Source organism: Xyrauchen texanus, chromosome 27, assembly GCF_025860055.1.
Source record: "Xyrauchen texanus isolate HMW12.3.18 chromosome 27, RBS_HiC_50CHRs, whole genome shotgun sequence".
NCBI lineage: Eukaryota > Metazoa > Chordata > Actinopteri > Cypriniformes > Catostomidae > Xyrauchen > Xyrauchen texanus.
In genome coordinates this window covers 18,745,497-18,767,963 of record NC_068302.1, presented here as the reverse complement: position 1 = coordinate 18,767,963, position 22,467 = coordinate 18,745,497, and the positions used below count along the sequence as shown (strand labels likewise).

The 22,467-nt window shown below is 39.5% G+C and overlaps 1 protein-coding gene across 4 annotated transcripts; it reads right to left on the bottom strand.

Annotated features, from left to right (window-relative positions):
• Positions 1–3,668: 3,668 nt before the first annotated feature.
• Positions 3,669–22,201, bottom strand: LOC127621065 (E3 ubiquitin-protein ligase RNF12-B-like). 4 transcript variants are annotated; one of them, XM_052094500.1, is made up of 14 exons: positions 21,922–22,201; positions 19,011–19,358; positions 14,778–14,825; positions 14,587–14,634; positions 10,833–11,147; positions 10,117–10,155; positions 8,745–8,783; positions 8,490–8,564; positions 8,273–8,389; positions 8,075–8,176; positions 7,326–7,370; positions 7,143–7,187; positions 4,586–4,676; positions 3,669–4,439 (listed from the first exon to the last, which is right to left on the bottom strand). In XM_052094500.1, the coding sequence occupies exons 1-13, from the start codon at positions 21,964–21,966 to the stop codon at positions 4,596–4,598; spliced, it is 1,347 nt and encodes a 448-aa protein (XP_051950460.1). In that variant the 5' UTR covers positions 21,967–22,201; the 3' UTR covers positions 3,669–4,439; positions 4,586–4,595. The 4 variants fall into 4 exon arrangements, with proteins under 4 accessions (XP_051950460.1, XP_051950461.1, XP_051950463.1 ...); XM_052094501.1 differs by lacking the exon at positions 10,833–11,147; XM_052094503.1 differs by lacking the exon at positions 19,011–19,358.
• Positions 22,202–22,467: the final 266 nt, after the last annotated feature.

Below are 22,467 nucleotides of genomic sequence, written 5' to 3'. Positions count from 1 at the left end.
AAAAATACACTGATAGCACATGTGCATCTAGTGTGACAATAGTGGGGAGTTAACAGAGTTAGTGCTTGGAAGTTTGCCTGATTTGCCTGGCCATTTCAGCGTGTAGTTCAGATTGACATAACATCTCGTTCCCTCCATCAGGGAACAGAGGTTATGTTAGTAACCGAGACATTCCCCATCTGTCACTCACTAAACCTTGTGTCGATGAAGTGACACTAGGGGTCCCTATGGAAAACGCCACAATTACTGAACTGTGTTGCTTGGACTGGCGATGCAAGACGGGCAGATCTCTGTGTGCCTCGTAGCCAGCACACCAGACTGTCACGTAACTATCCCCAACGCACTGGTAGGAGTCAAAACGGTCTCCTGCATCTCGGGGACAAGTTAACTGCTCAAATATTACCTCAAATAAGTACCAGCTGACCCAGCCACGGCCTTCTCTCTTTGTTCTCCCAAAGAAAGGAACGAAATCGTTCAGCTGGGGGCCATATAAGGTTCACATCGGGGGATGTCCCTCCAAAGAGGAGAACACCGTGGAGACCATGCCCCATGCTGGGTGTGATATGCCATAGCGATGGCATCATAGACCCAGTGAGCGATCCTCTGTTTGGAGACAGTGCTTCCCTTCCACTGTCCACTACAGCAGACAAATAGCTGCTCGGAGCTTCTAAAGCTCTGCGTGTGGTCCAAATAGATGTGCAAAGCACTTTGTGGGAACCTTGGGCACATAGCCCAGTTAGGGTCTCAAGATGATGTGACAGTAATCCGGGCCGAACTGCAGGCACGACTTGCTGACAGAGAACGCCTGCAGGTCCCCTACCCTCTTGATGGAGGTGAGCGCCGTCAGGAGGGCAGCCTTCAAAGATAGCACCAGAAAACTCAGCTGACTCTAGGGGCTCGAATTGAGCTCCTTGTAGGCCCCAAAGGTCCACAGAGTGGTCTCTCATGAACCAATTCGTGCTTCCCCAAATACTTATCATCCACTGCACCGTGATGTGCTGATATAGCGGCCACATACACAATTCAAGGTGGAGGGGGACAGTTGCCCCTATGATGAAGTAAGGGCTGTAAAGCCCCTTCTCCATCTCGGCGGGAGGGACAGGCTCTATCACATCCTTCTACAGAAGGCCGGCGATCTCCTCACACAAGGCAGCAGCATTCTCACCCTTCACCACTGTGATGCGAATGCTGTTGATCCTGGGCATGCGCCTGGAGAACTGAATTGCATAGCCGAGTCGAACAGTCCTGATCAACCATTGGGAAGGGTTGGAGAGTGCAAGCCACGCCTCCAAGCTCTGCACGAGAGGGACCAAGGGAGTGATTATGTCGGGGCCTCGGTCATGCAGTGAAAGAAAAGGGAAATAAAGATTCTCCATCAAGTCCTCCATCAGGGGAAGGAGTGGTCTCCTTACCAGCTCCTGAAGCACAGCTACCGAACGTCCTGGGTGAAGCTTTCTGCAGTTTCTTGACGGCCGGCCATGAGACGGGTGGCGGGCTGTGGCAGAGCTGGTGTTGTCTCTGCAGGAGGACGCTCTTGGCAACGAGCAGATGGGGTGCGGGATCTAGAGCCACGCTGGGGCAGTATGCGTTGGGTAGCCTCCATCTGCTTCCTCACCGTCGAGAACTGCCGGGGAAAGTCTCTGACAGTGTCACCGAACAGGTCAACCTGGGAGATGGGTGTGTCAAGGAAACAAACCTTGTCAGCCACTCTCAACTCGACCAGGTTTAGCCAAAGGAGTCATTCTTGGACCACCAAGGTGTACATCGCCTGCCCGAGAGAACGCACTGTGACCTTCGTCACCTGGAGGTCTAGATTGGTTGCCGAGCACAGCTCCTGCATCAATCCCAGGTAAGGACTACCCTCATGCAGCTCTTCAAGTGCCTTGGCCTGGTGCACCTGCAGGAGTGCCATGGCATGCAGGGATGAGGCGGCACGTCCAGCAGCACTGTAGGCCTTAACCGCCATGATGTAAGCCTTCAGGCCCTGGACGGGAGTCTCGGACGGTTCCGCCAGGTGGCACAAGTGCACAGCGACCGCCTGATCCACCTGAGAAATCGCCGCATACCCCCTTGCCGCCCCACCGTCTAGGGTATTGAAAGCGGATGAGTTCGCGAATTGGGTCGGGGCAGAGGGTGGCCTTGAGTGGCGCTCTGGCCAAAGAAACCAATCGTCGAGGCGCAAGGGTTCAGGGGGGAGCTGAGGGTTCCACTCCAGCCCGACGCTCGGCCGCCAGCTCCGCGTCAGCCTGCAATTGGGCTACCGCACCCGAAGATGGGAGTCCAGATATAATGAGCCCTCTATCCGATGCAGCAATCTTTAGCTCATCCTCTTCTCGAACTCTGAATGGAGCCGCGAACTCACTGTGAGACGAGCCCGTGGTTTCATCCCAGAACTCAGGGGGGGCGTACGATCGTACTGGGAATGGCAGGTCCGTGGGGGGTTTCCCAACGGAGAAGCTCCCATTGAAGACCCCAGATCGCCCCCAGTGCTAACGGATTCCGTCTCATAGAAGGTAGAAGGACCAAGCCGGGGAACCGCTGGGGTGGCATTCCCTCTTACGAAGGAAAGCTGCGACAGAAATGTAGCCATGGTCATATTCTCGCAATGAGGACATGAACCATCCACGAATGCAGTCTCCGCATGGGAAGCACCCAGACACGTGAGACAGCAATAGTGACCATAAGAAGCAGAGAGATAACGATCGCAACCAGGAATAATAAACAAACGAAAAGGCATCTTGAAAAGATGCTTTAATGAGTGCCACTCTTTTAGAAAGAAAATATTCTCTTTTAAGAGAATAAGCAGGAAAATAAGCTCTTTTACAGTTGAAGAACCCAGGGATGATTCTCTACACAACACATGTGCGAGAGGGGGAGAACCACTGTAATGTGCCGTAGAATCCAACAGCTCGTAAGAGCGAGAGATGAAAATGGCTTGGCAGAGTAGTTTCAGCTCAGTGAAATACAACCGCTCGGCTCTGAAGAAGAAATCTGAATGAATGGCTGCATTTTCCCTGCTTTTATACCCATATGTCCGGGGGAGTGGCATGCAAATCCCACTCACCAATTTTCATTGGCCTTTTCTCAAAAAATCATGCCAGCACCTCACATCAGTAAGGTGAGGGACCAAAAAGATCAGCAAAGGCGGACAGTTCACACTTTTTCACATTGTTGCATTCATGTTTTAAATGAAAATATCCTATAGAGATCATACTCTCACAGTGTAGGAAGAACTGATTCACAAAATAAAATAATATATATTAATCCAAGCCCAGCCCAACTCTTTCAACACTGCAGACAATAGTGTTCTGGGGGAGCTAGATACATGTTATGTAATATCTGCTTGCACCTTGAAATTATCAGTTATGTCTTTTGCCCTGTCTTGTTATTTACTTTTTTCCACCCATGATCAGAGTTTCTTCAACATTTCTTATTATTAATTAAGTGTTTCTGTAAGTCTTATAACATCTCTTATCTTAATATCATTTTTTTTTTATCTTGAATGATGGTTTATTTTAATGATGTCCTTTTAGTTTGTTGCATTTTTCTTTAAACTACTGCAATTGTGTTCTCACTCAAAATGTTTAGACAACAGTTACACCAGTGAATATCTATTTACATCTAATGCATATACAGAAAAGTTTAAAAATTAAAGTTGGGTAGAAAAATTATTCTCAAACTCCTTTTATTTATAATTTGGGGAAAAGGCACCATATCCTGTGAACAGATAAGGGGAGGCAGAGAACAGGTGGCAATGTTACAGTATGAAATTGTGCTCTATTAAGGAAGTACTCCATTCTAAATCATTTCTATCAAATGAAACAAATACAACATTAACAATGTATAATATGGTTCTTTTTGTTAACATCAGTTAATGCATTCAGTATAATGAAATAACAAATGTATTTTTTCATCATTTATATTGATCTTGGATAATGTGAATTTATCAAAATAATATTGTTTATTGTTTCTTGTTTAATAATGCTTAAATGTTAACATATAATGTATATATAGAGAGAGAGAGAGAGAGAGAGAGAGAGAGAGAGAGAGAGGTAGAAATTAACACTAACCAAGATTATTAAATGTTGTAAAAATATTGTTCATTGTTAGTTCATGTTAACTGTTGCATTTACTAACGTTAACAAATACAACCTTGTTGTAAAGTATTCATTCCCCATAAAAAAATTGTCCAAGTACAAACATAAAAATTTGCAACACGCATCCATTTAACTCTACTAAGTATGCAATATACAACACCTGCAAATCTATTGTACATGCATATGGAAATTGAAGAGAATTCGTTAGAAGCTCTGAAATAAATCCACAAGCAAAGAACAGCCACACATCCTCTTCATCTGTAGGTTAGAAGCAGCACAGAAAGGCACTTTGCAAGGTTGTCATTTTATGATGTTTCAGCAGTCCCTTTATGCTCTATGAAACTAAAGAAAAAGCAATAGTGGTGACAACTAAGACATGTTTTATTCCTCATCTGGCTCACAGATTGGACTTTTCTACATTTGTTCACCTTTTAACTTTTTCTAATTATTTAAGAGCTTAAAAATAACAAGCATAACCTCACTCATACCAAAGGCACTTTAACCTTCAATTGCAACTTCGGTAGTTGCCAGACATCCATTGATGGTATCCACAGTTAGGCCACCACTCATTGCCAAGTCCTGTGAAAATGAGAAACTGGATTGACTAAAGCATTTTTTTTTACTAAAAAAGCAGTGACAGGTGCTGGCTTTCTTAGTGAGTACACCACACAACATAAATGTAATGGGATGTATCACAGAACTAAGCTGTCTATGGCACTGTAGTTGTGATATTCTATACTCCATCTAAAACTATTTTAAACAGTATTTTGGTAATTCTTTTATCATTGTTATGAATGTACACTCACCTAAAGGATTATTAGGAACACCATACTAATACTGTGTTTGACCCCCTTTCGCCTTCAGAACTTCCTTAATTCTACGTGGCATTGATTCAACAAGGTGCTGAAAGCATTCTTTAGAAATGTTGGCCCATATTGATAGGATAGCATCTTGCAGTTGATGGAGATTTGTGGGATGTACATCCAGGGCACGAAGCTCCCATTCCACCACATCCCAAAGATGCTCTATTGTGTTGAGATCTGGTGACTGTGGGGGCCATTTTAGTACAGTGAACTCATTGTCATGTTCAAGAAACCAATTTGAAATGATTCGAGCTTTGTGACATGGTGCATTATCCTGCTGGAAGTAGCCATCAGAGGATGGGTACATGGTGGCCATAAAGGGATGGACATGGTCAAAAACAATGCTCAGGTAGGCCGTGGCATTTAAACAATGCCCAATTGGCACTAAGGGGCCTAAAGTGTGCCAAGAAAACATCCCCCACACCATTACACCACCGCCACCAGCCTGCACAGTGGTAACAAGGCATGATGGATCCATGTTCTCATTCTGTTTACGCCAAATTCTGACTCTACCATCTGAATGTCTCAACAGAAATCGAGACTCATCAGACCAGGCAACATTTTTCCAGTCTTCAACTGTCCAATTTTGGTGAGCTCTTGCAAATTGTAGCCTCTTTTTCCTATTTGTAGTGGAGATGAGTGGTACCCGGTGGGGTCTTCTGCTGTTGTAGCCCATCCGCCTCAAGGTTGTGCGTGTTGTGGCTTCACAAATGCTTTGCTGCATACCTCGGTTGTAACGAGTGGTTATTTCAGGCAAAGTTGCTCTTCTATCAGCTTGAATCAGTCGGCCCATTCTCCTCTGTCCTCTAGCATCAACAAGGCATTTTCGCCCACAGGACTGCCGCATACTGGATGTTTTTCCCTTTTCACACCATTCTTTGTAAACCCTAGAAATGGTTGTGCGTGAAAATCCCAGTAACTGAGCAGATTGTGAAATACTCAGACCGGCCCGTCTGGCACCAACAACCATGCCACGCTCAAAATTGCTTAAATCACCTTTCTTTCCCATTCTGACATTCAGTTTGGAGTTCAGGAGATTGTCTTGACCAGGACCATACCCCTAAATGCATTGAAGCAACTGCCATGTGATTGGTTGATTAGATAATTGCATTAATGAGAAACTGAACAGGTGTTCCTAATAAGCCTTTAGGTGAGTGTATTTTTATTTGCATATAAATTGAGAGAGAACATAGAATATTTGTACTTTTAAAAATTCTTCATACCGCTTTATAAAATGATCCAGTATAGACAAAATGTGATTAAAAACAACAAAATACTCACAGGACCTAATAGATACATTCTCCCTTTTGTATATACTGTATTTATATAAATTGAAATGCAAGTTCTTGATGTTGATTAAACAAAGTTTATGCACACGTTATGCATCAACTACACACGTACTAAGTATCATCTGTTTAGTGACCTTGGTAGGGTTGCACCAGCTGTGCGTAAAGTCTCACTTAAGTTGGGAAATAAAGTTTACACTAAGGGATTAGTAACTACTAGTTAGTTGTAACTAAGTCAGTGCTTAAATAAGCAGCCTTCAAATTTGCAAAAGTTTTAAAAAGCTGTGCATTTCAGATTGATCTTGTTATGGTTGATATGCTTACATAACTGTCATCTGTAATAAATTACATTCTTATTGAAATACGATATGCAATAAAAGGAGATTTAATAAATAGTACTATTAGCCCGTGTAAATTATATTATTCAAGAACATTATCTAAAATTAATAAAGGGCAATAAATTAATACTAATACAACAGGCTGGAAAAATTGACATTAAATTTTGAAATATTGACACCACACAGGAAAGTGCACCGTTGGATCCGTTTCATACTGAAGAGCAGCTAAGTAGTTTTTTACATAATGTACTCTCTCGTAAATTTAAATGAGTGTTAACATCATATAATGTATGTCTAAATGATTGAAGCCTGTCACGCAAAACATGAGCTCATTGATGTCAGAAAATCAGTCTGCTTTTTCATTCCATCCGTTACTCCTGGTCGGAGGCTTCTGTAAATATTTAGTTTATATGTTGGGTTGCATTCTACCTGCATTCAAATATTTAGTAGTAAGTAAATGTACTCCACAACTAGGCTAAGTTGTAACTTATTGCTGGTGCAACCGGCCCCTTGAGTTTAGGGAGGTGGATAGGATAGGTGGGTGGTGTAGAACAATACCTTTTTGACTTCAGTTTCTACTTGTGACATAAATTCATCTTGAGCCTGAAATGTAAATAAAATTTTATTATAATGTCAATATTATAATGGCGGATGTGTGTCTATGGAGTTGGGATTGGGGTTGGTGGCAACACAGTATTTCATACAAAAGTAGTGTCAAGACATTTGAAGGAAATACAGTACCTTTTTGATTTCAGTTTCGACTTGCGCCATAAATTCATCTTGAGCCTGAAATTTAAAGAATAAGATTTAATTATAATGTCAAAATAATTACAATTTTAACTAATATTAATAATTTCTGATTTACAGGTCATTTCAATCAAGAATAATATGTAGCAGACAAGTTACACATGAAAAGATAGTTGATGAAAATTCATGCCATCCCAGATTACTTTCTTTATTCTGCAGAACACAAATTAATATTTTTAGAAGTATATTTTAGCTCTATTGGTCCTTTCAATGCAAGTGAATGGTGACCAGCAATCTGAAGGTCCAAAAAGCATATAAAGGTAGCATAAAAGTAATAAATAAGACTCAAAAAAGCGATATGATAGATGTAGGTAAGAAACAGATCAATATTTAAGTCCTTTTTTACTATAAATCTCCCCTTTCTCTTTCACTTTCAGATGTGAAAGTGAAACTAAACAGGCATCACATGTGACTTTCAGATGTGTAAGTCAAGCACATCTGGGATGGCGTGAGTTTGAGTAAATGATGAGAGAATTGTAATTCTTTGGGTGAACTATCCCTTTAAAAGTAAAAGCTGTTGTTTCTGTAGCTCAGCAGGTAGAGAGCATGGTATTAACAATGCCAAAGTTATGGGCTTAATTTACATGGAACACCAAAACTAATCAAATATAAACTGTATGCTGAATGCACTCAGAGTCATTTTGGGTAAAATTGTCTGCCAAATTAATAAATGAGAAGCTCACGTGGATAATTTCTTTTGGCAGCGGCACAGGCTCAGGAGCAGGATTTGTTTCTTCTAGTGTCTCTGATAGAACCTCAGGGGCATCTGTTGTTATTTCAGGAATCTTTGGAAAAAAGACCCCATATTCTGTTTGAATCCACCCGTGGAGCTAACAGGATTGAATGCTTTAGTCTGCTCGCTGAAACATCCAATAGCTCACCTTCTCCTCTGCGATGGCTGCTTCAACACCTATGGCTGACTCGGTCACAACACAATCTTCAGCAAAAGGATCACTGGTGGACTCGACCACAGGCTTGATCATGTTACAACCCGAGGGCTGCGACCATATTGAAAACTAAACTTCAATCTAAAAGGATTTTAACATAAATGCTGCAGATGATCCCACTAAAAAAGTTAATAAAAAAGCATTCTTATACCGTGGGTTCTTTCATTGTGGCTGACTGTTGCTCAGGCTCTGGTTTCACTAAAGCTTCAGTTGGTACTGCAGTTTCCTAATAAAAGGAATTTGAAAGAATGATTTGTGTGCCCCCTGTCATGCACTGCAAATCAGTACAATGTTACTGAAATATTCTTTTCACCACTAGAAAGGTACATTTTACTTATATGAAATTTCAGGTGGCCTTTCCATTCAACTAAATAACAATAAAACCAGAAAATTCCAAAGAACTCACGACTGGAACCATTTCTGCTTCAGGCTTTGGATGTACATCCTGTCACGGATACATGGAAACAGGCACATATTAAAAGGGCAATAGTTGGTTTAAAGTGCAAAAAAAAAATCACAAACCAATCTGTCCAAAACACTACACACAAATTTCTCCAATCCAAGGTTCATGCTTTCAAACAATTAACACAGACTAATCTAGACTCACAAGACTAATGGGGTATTTACAGAATGGGGTCACAAACAGAAATTTCTTAAATGTGCACATAAAGGTGTAAGTATTTGTTGACGTTGTCTTGGACTTAAATTGACACCTAGTGGTTTGGGTGCAGCATCATTCAAACACAATAGATTTCAGTTGTATGTCATTGTAGAAATTCACTATTCACAGCCAGCCAGGTTCAATTAAATCCCTGAGTGATAACAGGGCAGATTAAGCTAGTAGTAATTGGCTTGTCATATGATCCTAACCCCAACGGGGGCAGCTATAGGGATCTCACCTAGGGTGCCAGAATGGTCTGAAACGACCTTGGCCACAATGAGGGGATCCTCTCCATGTAGAATAAGATTTTTATAAGGTAACTGAAATGACTGGAGTCCTCATCTCATGTTAGTCATGATTTTAGACGTATGTTTCAAAATTACATTTCATTCATTACAATTCAAAACTTTTTAATGAGGAAAACAGTGTTTTAAAGTTGCACCAAAATCAACACTAAAACTAAGTAACTTTTCTTAATTTGGTATAATTTATTGTGTCTGAACCTCATGTAAATACTTGGTAACAGCAGTTTTTTTTAATTGAAAATAATTATCAAATAATCAAAATTTGTTCAATAAAAAGTACATATTCCACATACTGAACACATATTGAACGCATTAACTGAGTCACATAGAAAAGAATTAAAGGCGTAAGAAAAAAGAATAAAGAAAAAAGAAATATACTTTTATAAGTCATAGGTCAGGAAAGATCTCATTATAGCATTTGAGAAAGGAAATCTATTTTTTTTATCATTATAAGCTCTGAGAATATTTATTAAGTATTCAACTTCTATTCTGTAAATCTAGGCACATTTTTAAAGGTGCACTCAATAATGTTTTCTCTGAATCTGAGCATTGTTTAGCCAAATCCATCTGTCAATGGATAGATTTCAGTCTATGAGACCTGATTTCGGTCATAGATCAACTAAACCTTTTGCATTTTCACGGCACTGACGTATCGCCATATTCTCAGATTCACATCCGACATCATGATCTGCTGGGTTAATAATGCATACAGAACAGGGAGTGCTATTATTCTTTTATACAACTATCATGACTAAAAAAAAAAAAAGCAGAGCAAAGAAACTATGAAAAACAAACAAATCCAAAGAACTTACCACTGCAACCTCTTCCGGTTCAGGTGCTCCATGTACACTCTGTTGGTGAAAGAGAAATTAATTGATTTAAAATCATACTCATTTGATAGCAATAGTTAGTTTATTGTGCAATAGAACAGGGATTTTAAACTGGAGGACAGAGACCCCTTGCATACCACAAGGGGGTGCTAGATGGTCCATGGAAAATTTCAGGTGGAAGGGGGTACAAGAAAGAATGCTTTTAACAGAAAGAAGATTTTTAGGAGTATGAAATTAAATGAAGTTTGTATTTAGTTTGGGGGGACTGAAACTTAGAATAGTTTATTCTTGTGTTTTATTTTTCTAGGGGAAATTATTCATTATTTAATTTTGCAATTTTAATTTGTCTTTATATTATTACACATTCTATTATCTCATAGTATACAGTAAATGTGTGTTTATAGTTGAGAATACTGTATTTGGCTGCCATTAATTTTATGAAGGGGGCCCCTCGCAAGGGTATCATCATATTTGGGGGTCCTGCAATAAAACACTGGACCAAACGGCCCAAAGAAATGAACAATAAACTGGATGACGGAGGCTATGTCATGCGTAAACACACACACATTTGAATGAAGAGCCCAATTATACAATTAAGTGCTAAGAAAGGACCAGATAAATTCATCTGTTATGCATGCAAACACACTCATGCAAAGAGTTCAGTGCAATGTGCCTTGAAGATATATTGTATCAGGCACCTCCGTAATATCTGTGACATCTGTGTGGACTTCTAGATGCTCAGCTTCAACAGTTATGGCTTCGGCTTCAACAACAGTCTCTCCCACAACCTCAGCAGAAGGCTCGCCGACTTCCACAGGGGCCTCAGCAACAGACTCAACTTCAGTTGCCACTGTCTCTGTCACAGTTTCAACTGCAACTTCAGTGTCAGCTGTAATCACTGTCTCCTCTGATACTGGCACCTCCACCACTGAATCTTCTGCATGAAGCCCAGCAGCAGCTTTATCTTCATGTTCAGTGTCAACCGTCTGAACAGGTTTAGCCACAACGTGAATCTGCACCAAACATGCATATGCACCACAATATCATATGGAGATCAAAGCAAGCAACATTTATACAAAAGCAAAACTGTCAGGATTTAATATAGCTTGGAACTGCAGCCAAAGGACCTCAGTCAGGGAAGCATAGTCATCAAATTCTGTCATCATTTAATCACTCTCTAAATCTTACTGTCTTCTGAGAACCTCAAAGGGAGAGCTTGAGCAGAATGTTAGACTCAGTCACCATTCACGTTCATTGCACTGAAAAAAGATATAATAGTGAATGGTGACTGAGGCTAATATTGTGCCCAACATCTCCATTTATGTCGTACGGGTTTAGAACAACATGAGGTAAATGATGACAGGATTTTCATTTTTGAATGAACTATCCTTTTAATTTGATGTAAGGGACAGATGTACACTCTTAAAGGGGTCATGTCATGAGGAATAATATTTTACTTGACATTTTGACACATAAGTGGTCATTCTACTATAAAAACACAATGTAAATTTCAGAACCCAAACCTTAATCCCCAATGCAATAAAAGCATTTGTTTAAACCAAGCTCCCTCTCTAATTCCGCAACTTCCCTACATCATTTGGGAGCCCAATAATGAATGACTGCCTCTTCAGCGGAAAAACAGCAACGAATACTTTACATCATCGCATCCTTGTTCCCGCCCACAGGTGCTTCAGTTCGTACACTGAGAGAGAGAGCAGGACAAACAGGCCTATTCCTGAACACCAAAGGGGACCCATATGGACAATTGTTCATAATTTTTATATATAAATATGCACTACACCGACACCTTTGATAACTGTCACGTATCAGGCGCTGCTTTTAAAAGACGTTGTGTAAAGTAAAAAAGATATTCTGTTTCATTCAGCTATTCTGCCTTTTTGAGTACAAACACATCATGGACACGCTCTTTCTCTCATGTGCTATTTTTAATTGTTGGTGTAAGTAAATTGCAATAGATGGACTTTGTGTGTGTGTGTGTGTGTGTGTGTGTGTGTGTGTGTGTGTGTGTGTGTGTGTGTGTGTGTGTGTGTGTGTGCGTGCGCGTGCGTGCGCGTGTGTGTGTGTGTGTGTGTGTCGACTCCTATCACCTTGGAATGCTTGTGAATCAGTCATAATACAATTCAAGCTTTGCAAAAGAACTTTCAGAAAGTTCCTTGATCAAGAACTTAATTAAACCATTTCATTCATGAATATTTCAAATGTCATGACTGTTTGATATTTTATGGTGGTGGGTGTTAACAGTTGTGCTTGAGATGAAAGGTTTAAGATTTTTGGATGGAATGTGTTGGATGTGCGTTTTGTGTAAACACTGTCATTTTGTTTTATAATATTGTGGACCTTGTTCATTGTCTTACAATCGAGTTTTAAATAGTTATATTTGTGAAGCTGCACCATGTTAGCCAATCATAACAGTGGGCATTTTCATTAAAGTTTTAGGGAGTGCTTAGGCCAAAACCAAGCCTTTCAGACAGAGGGCAAAAGACAGGGTGGAAATTGATTAAATATTACTAATTTATAACGGTTTTGGTGCAAAAAAAAACAAAAACGTACTTACATTATCAGTTGACCTCAGGGAAAATAATACAACTATATACATATATAAAAAGAGCATTTCGACCCCTTTAAATAATATTTAATTTTCATATTTAATATATGTTCTCTAAAGTTTTATTTTTTTGTCCACTGGAAATTTTTGAGTAAGATGCATTTTCAATGTTTTGGTGACTGATTAATCAACACCAATATACACAACAGTGCCACCCATTGACCAGACTGTATTTCTACCCCTTTCAGCCTAATTTTCATTCATGTCAAACTTATATGCAGTCCACCCTGACTAAAGTCTTTTGCAAAAAAAGAAATTGTACCAGGTATTAGCGTAATGTTCCAGTCACTTTTACATAGGAGCTCAACTGTTTACACAGAATAAAAGGGCAATATTTTCACCTGAAACTTTACAGCAAACCGCTTAAAAACTATGAAACAGATCATGCACATGAATTATTAAAAATACATGTTGAAGGGTGAGGGTCAAAATCCCTTGTCTCTTCAGATATATCAATACATATATATATATATATCCTTTTATATCAATATCTATCTGTATTCTGTTGCTTAACTTCTTTAATAAAGTGATGAATTAACTATATGCATGATCACATAATCAATTCTATTTTCTTATGCATAACTGAAATATACTTTGAATCATATGTGTGTTGAATGCTAACTAGTCTCTTTTAGGAACATTCCAGAGACTTTCTCTCTGTCCTGCACGTAGGCTGAAGGTCTTTTGGGGATAAGCTTATCTGTGAGGCTCCAGTCTCTTCGGGGGCAGGGAGAATGCGTTAAACATAGGTTCCAGATGTATTCTGTGTTTGATTGTTACCTTTCCATGACTAATTATATGGTTTAAAGTCCTATGTAATAATACCTGAATAGTAGAAGTGTGATTTTCTCTTATTATTTCTTTAGGGAAGAAATGTATGTTATTTCTACCCCTCTCCTCTGCCCGAGGAGTGAATATTTTATCTCTCTGTTTTGGTTCAAATGGCCTAATAATGTGTGCTCTGGCTCTCTTGTGCCCAGAGAAGAACTGTCGTTCGTCAGTGTTTTGTGTGTGCGTTTGACTTTCTACCCAGGTTTTGAACCCAGGGATGCACACCAGGCCGACTCGAAGACGCCCCCGCGACCATCTGCGAGGTCACTTCAGATGTAAATCTCGGGCTTGGACGACAAGTGCGCTGATTAATGTTGATAGGCCGCATAGCTGTCTATATGTTGTGACTTTATGGTCTTTTAGCCAATCAGGAGTAAAATAATGGAATGTACGTCCTTGCAAATGGTATAATTGATGTAAGATTTTGTGTAAGGTACGAGTTGGCTTTCGATCTCCTCGTGAGACTTTGCCGCTGGCTCTACCAATTTCACTGCAGACTATACTTCAGTAAATTTTTGATTCTTTAATTGAACTTCTCGACTCCTGGTCTTCTTTCTCCATATCTGGTCCGGATCATAACTGTTATACCCCTAACAATGTCAGTTGAGGAGCCATTACCTCAGTGACTACAGCTGATGTGTCCTCAACCTGGATCCGCCAATAGCATGTTCAAAAAAGGTCATGGTTAATGAATGCACAAATTCACTTTGGTTACCTAACCAAACAGTATTTGTTTAAAGCTAGTGTTCTCTGTTTGTCAAAAGAGTTGACACACAACAAATTAGCTGTCTTCACACCTCATAAAGCGAAAGTGTGAGAGAAAGTCCGCCTAAAAGGCAAGGTGTGGCGCCAGAGGCCTGCTAATTAGTAAGAAGAAAGAAACACACATCTACTGTATTCTGGCCCAACACTCTGTATGGTCAAAGGTGAGTGTATATAGTGGGAATATAGTGGTGTTATGTAGAGAACAGATGGTGTAAAAAATGTTAACATACCTCAGATTCTGCAGGGATGGACACTGGCTTATCTTGAGGTGCTGTGATCTTAAAAGGAGAGTTTAGACATTTTTATGAGGAAAAACAACTATAGGAGCCCAACAGTGTGTTTGGCCAAAGGCAAGGATGTTTTTATTACATATACACTGGTGCTATGCAGTGGACTGATGGGGTAAAACATCTTAACATACCTCAGATTGTGCAGGGATGGAAACTGGCTCATCTACAGATGTTGTAACCTAAAAAAGACAGTAAAGCACAAGATTTTAAACCTCACTGTCCACATAAATATAACATTTTATTGTGTTATAATTGTCATTAACTACATTATATTATTTAACAATGTATTAAATTGGATTTTATCCTTAAACAACATTATGTAAAATCAGTTCTACCATGCTTCCCACTCCTTAAAGGGATAGTTCACACAGAAATGATAATTCTGTCATTATTTACTCACCCTACTTTAAATATTGTTGTTTTGTGTTACAGGGAAGATAGTCATATGGATTTGGGATGACTTAAAGGTGAGCAAATAATGACAATTTGTGGGTGAACTATTTCTCTAAACAAGGTTCAAATGAGAGCCCACAATGAGAGCATGAAACTGAGCAAGGCAGGAACCATTTACCTTCCTCACTATTTTAGAGACTGTACTCTTAACATATAAACAAAATTATCTTACAAACAATTATGTCTGTTTAGACAAAGCTAACACATCTCTATGGTGACAAACAAGCAAAAAAAAAGAACTGCTACATTTTAAAAATGCATGTACATTGCAGAGCATAGTGTAAAATGACATATGCTAGGCTGTTAAAATATTGAGTACAATTTAATTTTGATGTGCTCCTTATCTCAGTCTCTACATTCTTCACAAGCTCACAGAAGGTAAGTGCCCAGATGTCCTCTGTGGGAGCAGGACAAAATGTTCCAGTGTCAATGTAACTCTTTTCAGAACAAAGTGTCTCAGGCTGTTCTAAAATCCTCCACTGTTCGTATTTAAAGTGTATGTAACACTTCAATGCTTTCCTTAATGTCCATTACCACTATATACATTGATATAGATATGCCCCATCCCCAATATGGTGGTCAACTAACATTGGATTTTTTTTATTTTACTTTTGGAGCTATAGTTTTTAACAATAAGAAATAATAAAAAAAAAAATAAATAAATAAATATCTTCATACAGTTTTGTGCAATTTGAATAAAATTGAAAATGTTACTGTTCAGTGTATACATTGAAATGTACTCTAATAGTGGGTAGAAAGAAATATGAATACACTGTCAACTTTATTTTCCAGATATATTTTTTTTCTTTAGTACAATAAAGGTATAAATGTCCATTATTTCATTTTGCAAACAACATTATGTCTTTATTCTGCAATTACGTTGGCTTGACATATAGCCAAAATACTGTTATTCTACACACATGCTTTAGTGTTTTTTTCAAAATCCCTAAACAAGACAACAATTCAAGTTAAGCTCAATCCACAGCATGTGTGGCCTAATATTGATTACCACAAAAAAAGAATTGACTTGCACCACCTTTTCTTTAAAAAAAAGGAAAAATCTGGGTTCCAGTGAGGCACTTACAATGGAAGTGAATGGGGTCAATCTGTAAACGTTAAAAAACTCACTGTTTTAAAAAGTATAGACACAAGATGTAAACCAATGCATGTTAATATGTGTGATAAAATCGCTTGCTTACCTTTTCTGTGTAAAGTTGTAATGTTTAAATGATGTGATTTCAACAAACCCTAAAACCCTAAAACAACTGAAAAATTATGATTTAAAAAACTTTACAGCTCAAATAACACATGAGTTTTAATAGACATTTATAGTTTATAAGTGCTTTTATAAAATTATAGGCTTCACATTTCTGCCTTTTAAACACTCCAAAACTTTGTTGGCTTGTATTGAACCCAGAATATTCCTTTAATATTTTTATTACACAGTATAAATCAATCTTTCTACTTTAAAACATATAGCTGCCTTTATATTTTAGGAAGGGCGTCCCTTCAAGGTGATCATCACATTTGGGGTTTCTTGGCATCAAAAATTCTGAAAACCCATAGTCCAAGCCACAGTAACAATGGAGAGAATTTAATGTGAAATTAGTGCAATTTTGCAACAAATGGTTTTATAATGTATTTCTAATAATTTAGACAAAGTAAAATATTAGAAAATCAAATTTAATGTGTGCTCACATCATGACTTCAGAGGAATCACTAGAGCGACATTTAGCTGCATGTATTGTGTAAACCACACAATGGCTTACACAGTGCAATAAAACTCAGTCACAACTGTTGTCACAAAGATTGTTGTTGAAAGAGACAAAAGACTGCCTGTTGGCCACCACACCCCCACAGCATGTGCATGTGGTTATAAAGTGGCCCTCAGTCACATATCTGTATCACTTTCTACTATAAATTATTTTATACCTTTTAACCAGTCATCTCAATAAAACAAATCAAAAACTAAACTCAATTATAAATAAACTACAAATCGCTTTTACAGTCCAAACAGGGGCATAGATTCTGACATAGATTCTGGAGGGACCCAACCCCCCACATTTACACATATAAGCTCCTCCTCTGCACTGTCCAACATATCAGCCACTGCAACGCCTACCTGGGCCTCTTTAACAAACACAAGAAGGAGGGGAGAAAGAAAGTTGGGGGGAGAAATGGAGGAGTGGAGGGGGGTGAAAGTAAGAGCCCAGTAGAATACAAAATGTTCTTTCTCACCCAGCTGCATAGATGGGAGCTCACCTGCGTTTCCACAGAGACATCCAGCAAGTCAGCGGACTCGCGAGACCCCCAAAGCCAACTGAGAATGAGCCCCATGGCATCACAGACTTTACACTCCAAAAAACTTGTGAAACTCAAAGAGACTCAGCCCTCAACCTGCATCTAACTTTATGGGTATGTGCCTCTCTCACTTGCCCTACCCTGTGCCACTCTCAGTGTGTGTGAATGTCCAACCCAACCACTTGTGATGCCTGTAAAGAGAGAGGAGAGGCTGAAGTAGAGCTCACAGGAAAAGAAGGGTGGGATTTAAGGGTTTAGCTTTTCTTTAAAAAAAACAAACACGAGGGAGGGTGAGGGGCAGGAGACTGAGGAGAGTGATACTGACAATATACTTTATGTCAGTTTGGGTTTGAGGGGTATTAAGCTTGCAAATGTGTACTTGCATGTAGGTACACTCATGTCAGAATACAGCATTCTGCCTATTTCAGCACATAATTGCCACATATTCTCAAATTAGATTAGAGAGCACATTTAGTACCACAGGGATTGTCCTACAGAGGACCGCTGCAATTTTGTACACATCAAAGGATACTCTAAAGGTGATGTCCACAATAATATGATTTCTAACCTCATCGTTTCCCAAAGTATGCAGTACTAGGGATCATTTTACTAGACTGTCTCTAGCTAAATCAATGCATTTTCAATGTATTAGTGTGCATGTGACCAAAGAATATACATCTATGCATTTGGCAGATGCTTGCACAGTGCATTTGAGGTATAAGTTTTATCAGTCTATCAGCCTTCAACAAAACAAAAAATTGAACTTTCAATAAAATAGCAGTTGGGCAGTTGGGTTGAGGCTGCTGTGTCTCCAGGCTCTCTGTACTCAATGTTCACTATTTTGAACATTGTGTATTGATAAATATCAACAGGCTGTTAAACCTCAATAGTTGCATTTCCAATATCGGGCCAAATGAGGGCATGCCTAGTACGTGACAGGACCAGTTGCATTCCCTTGGTCACTTCAGGGGCTTCATCGTGCCTCCTCTGGACTTTCTTGGGGCCACGGCCAATTACTCTTGGGCCAAAAATGTCCAGCTGGGGATTGAGGTGGGGTCAATGTCAAAGGTTGAGTTTCGCCGAACCAGTGCACAACAGTACAGGTTCAGGAAAAATAGAAAAATTCCGGGCACAGTACAAATCTGTTAAAACGCACAATGGAAAAATCAGTGCCCAAAAAAAAAACTTTCCATGGTTTCGAGATCATGGACGGTGTGCTGAACAGCCCACTCGGAACACCATGGCAGTTACAGTCAGTGAATTGTCAATGCTAACTTATCTTTATAGCTAGCTAATGTTTACATTCAATATAAACTTAAACTAAATTCTTGATAACTAGATAAAATGATAACTTAGCTTGAGCTTCCCTCCTGCTTGTGAAAGGGGAGGGTGTGTGAGGTTGGCACCAGGGCAGCATATTAAGAGCAAGTTTTAGTGCAATGGTGCGGGGCTATCGGCCCGAGGGAACGCATATCGATTTTAGTCTCACGGCTCGAGATCCAAGGCTACTTGTCCCAATTGGCCAGTTGATAGCCATGGCTCGCACTGGCACGATAGTGGAAAAGTGGCTAATAAGTGACATCCAAAAAGGGGGTTCACATGCACATTACCTCTGTTAATGGAATGGTTACACTTTCAGGTTCCTCAATCACAGCTGGCTCTTCTATGGGGGGTTCCACTGGGGCTTCTGTCAAGTCTTCTGCTACCATCACCACTTTGTCTTTTATGGCATCTGTAACTTGGACCTCTAACTTCACTGACTCTTCAGGAGGAATTTCAGCTGGAACATCAACTGGAGAAACTACTGCCACTGGAGTATTAATTGGAACTGCAATGGGGCACGCTGACATTTTAGGAACTGGAACCCTTGTGAGAACTGGAGCAGAAACACCTTGCACTCCTGGGGTTCCCTTTCCAGAGGACGCATACTGCTCCTCCAAGGTCCTTCTTTGGGCCTGCTACTCATAAATAAAATAAAAATAAATAAAAATAAAATAAAATTATGAAATCAAAACCAATAATTTTTGTTTAAAAGACTGCTAAGTTCAAATGACTGCATTTGATTGAAATTACACATTTTATAACAACTTCATTAAAAGCTTATATAAGTTATGAAAAGTTGGCCTTCTAGTGGCAAACATTGGCTGAACCAATTGATTCAGACAAGCCTAAACAAGTGAGTTTGAAGAGTCAGCACCTCTGTGAGCTCCGGATGGGGCAACAGAGAATGGAAAAAAATGCTAATCACATCATAATGGAACCATAATCGCATTATAATCAGACTCATCGTTTTTTGGGTCAAGAGCGAGGGCTGGCCGATGCTGTTTACATAGGCCTCAAAAGAGTTTAAGCTCACATTGTGTGAGGATGGGGTGTACAGTGCCCAACACAGTTAAGGCCAAATTATGTAGCCATGTGTGAAGGCAAGCATCAGCACTGGCCACTGCACTCACAGAACAAAGCCAAACGAGGCAAAACATGGGCCTGAGTCCATGCAACAGGCCAGATTTTAAAGCAAAACACAATTTCACCACAGAAAGCTCTTGTTATTGTAGTAGCTTTGGGGGATAGAAGATGTTAAGAAAAAAGCATGCATTTTCACTGAAAGAAGGACATTTTGCCTCAAGGTTGTTCAGTCTTACACAAACAGAAGAAACCAGTTCAGCAGCTTGGTTCATATATTTGGAAGTGATGGATAGCAACAAACAAGATAATTGGAATGGACACACAGACACACACACTCAAAAGTATTCTCCCAATTTCCTATTTTACAGCGAAGGTTAGAGAATGTGAAATATGCCCAACTTTAGACCGGCTCTATCTGGGGGACTTAACAGCTACAGACAGATATAAGATAACCCTCTATTTCTGTACTTGTGTGAAAGGCAGTCCTGTTGATATGATTACATGCCACAAGTAGGGTTTTAAGGGAGTCAATGTGAATTAATTGGTTACATTTTCAACAAAACATACTGGAGCGAGTGGTATTTCAAAACATTTTAATGATATATCTTACAAATGTGCTGTGAAATCCAAACAAAGAGCCCAGTGTTCATATGCACAAACTGTATGCATTTCGTTATGTCAGTGGTTACAGAGGACAAGAAATGTCTTACAGAGTTGAGGCATGGTCAGTGCAGTGCAACATTCCTTTGGCGTGACAGAACGTAAACCAAATCACTGTCCAAAAATAAATGTATTAAGTATTGAGGAATTTATAATAAGCCAGATACAGTGGATGGAGGACGGTGTTATAGAAATTCACCAATTCCAAATAATAGATGCAAAAGTTGTTGTAGTGAGCTCAGCCCTCATCAGTTCTTGGTCTCTTGACCAACTGAATCTGCAGTAAGGTGCCCTCAACCAAGTAAGGAATCAGACTGTCTCGGGTGATGTGCCAACATCATCAAAGTCATTATGAGTTTGGGGGTGGGGTCAGAAGACATGATTTGGTCTGTTGCATGGACAGAGCAAAGGGCCATGAAGCAAACCAATCACACTCTGTAACCCCAAACACACCCATAGTAAAGCATATTTATTATAATCATTATTATTTTGGCTATTATCATGTAAAGTGAGCTTTAGGATAGTTGAAAATGCATAACCAAAAAGGTCAAATGAAAACTTTTTTGTACTTAAAAAAGTGGATATCACTTTATTTTGTCACTTTATTTTAAATCAAAACAGCTCTTCCTCAGAACAGACCTAAGCTAATCAACGAATATAGGCCATTCTTATTCCAAAATCTGCAGTAAGCTCTATTAAAGGTTAAGCACTCAATTGATATCCTTTGCCCACTGAAAAAAATAGCACAAACCGTAATATTAAAGATATTGCTGCCCTGTGTCGAATAGCACAGTCAATCAATAGCCTAAAATTGGCATATGAGTTAACGCAACTGTTCCGCTATAAGAAACATCCTTAGGGCCGTTAACACCGGACACATTAATGCCTCCGTCTGCGCTCTTTTCTCACTGTTTTTCTATTTAAACATGCGCTTGACGGATGTCTATGATCGTTAACTGTTTTAGCCGCGTTTCGCGGAACACCGCGTTTTTTAGACGCCATGTGAAGTCTAAACAAGAACGTCACAAATATAACTTTTAAAAGCGCGTCTTGAGACACCTGTGTTCGGATACATTCGTTGATACATTCTGCGGGGTTTTTTTATTAGCACGCGTATGTGTTCGGTCTGAACAGCCCCTTATTGGCGCTTTTAAATGGAATTAGGCCAATTGGCCAGCGCACATAAAATGATAAACCTATGACGACAGTTAGCTAAATTCGAACTGCTTACAGACTTCTTTAAAAATTCTCCATTTTAGGAAAACTATCAACGAAAGCTTGGAAGCTGGAACTAGGCTAGAAATGTGACTGATGAAGCTGACTGGAAATCTTTAATAGGGTTGAGCATAGATTGGATGTAAATGTTAAAATCTAGGCTAATAAATCTGATTTTTTTTTTCTTTTTTTAAATATTTTTTTTCTTCTTAAGTCAATATTAGGTAAATAGCTACTTACCACTCTCCTCATGCGGCGCTTGTTCTTCTTTCTCTTGCTGGGCATGTTTATTGTGATGTGTGTGTAAAATTATATAATAAAAAGTGTATTACTTCTGTCGTGGAGAAATGTAGGTGTGGATGGAGAGCGGAGCCGTCGCCGCTCTTTCAGTGAGATTACAGCAGTCAGAATGTCAATATGGTTCTATTTAAAGCCTGGTTGATTCTTTTTTTTTCATCTCTGTGTCTGCCTATAGGGGGAAGGGAGTTAGGAACGGAGTCCACGCACCTCTGCATCAGTCTTCGTGATTATAATGAAGTGGGCTGACCCCATACCAGCTCTTTGCAAGATTGCATAACATTATAGCTACTCCGGAAAAACAACATCAGTCTTGTTTAAAGTTGCTGCTACACTTTACCCACGCGGTTTCTAGGTGGAAAAAGTCTAAAATCATGTTGTAGGAAGGTAGGCTATAATTTGTCTTGTGAAGGCAACTTTCATTTAAACTCCATATAAATTGGTTTATTGCATGTCAGATCTTGACCTTGTTAAAATAAACGAATGTCA

What these genes read in the sequence shown, in the direction of transcription:
- LOC127621065 (XM_052094500.1), bottom strand. Translation starts at nt 21,966, where the DNA reads ATGCCCAGCAAGAGAAAGAAGAACAAGCGCCGCATGAGGAGAGTG. An exon ending in TCGAAACTGAAATCAAAAAG is followed by an intron (nt 7,188 to 7,325) that starts GTACTGTATTTC and finishes TTTACATTTCAG; the next exon opens with GCTCAAGATGAATTTATGTC. An exon ending in TAGAAACTGAAGTCAAAAAG is followed by an intron (nt 4,677 to 7,142) that starts GTATTGTTCTAC and finishes TCATTTTCACAG; the next exon opens with GACTTGGCAATGAGTGGTGG.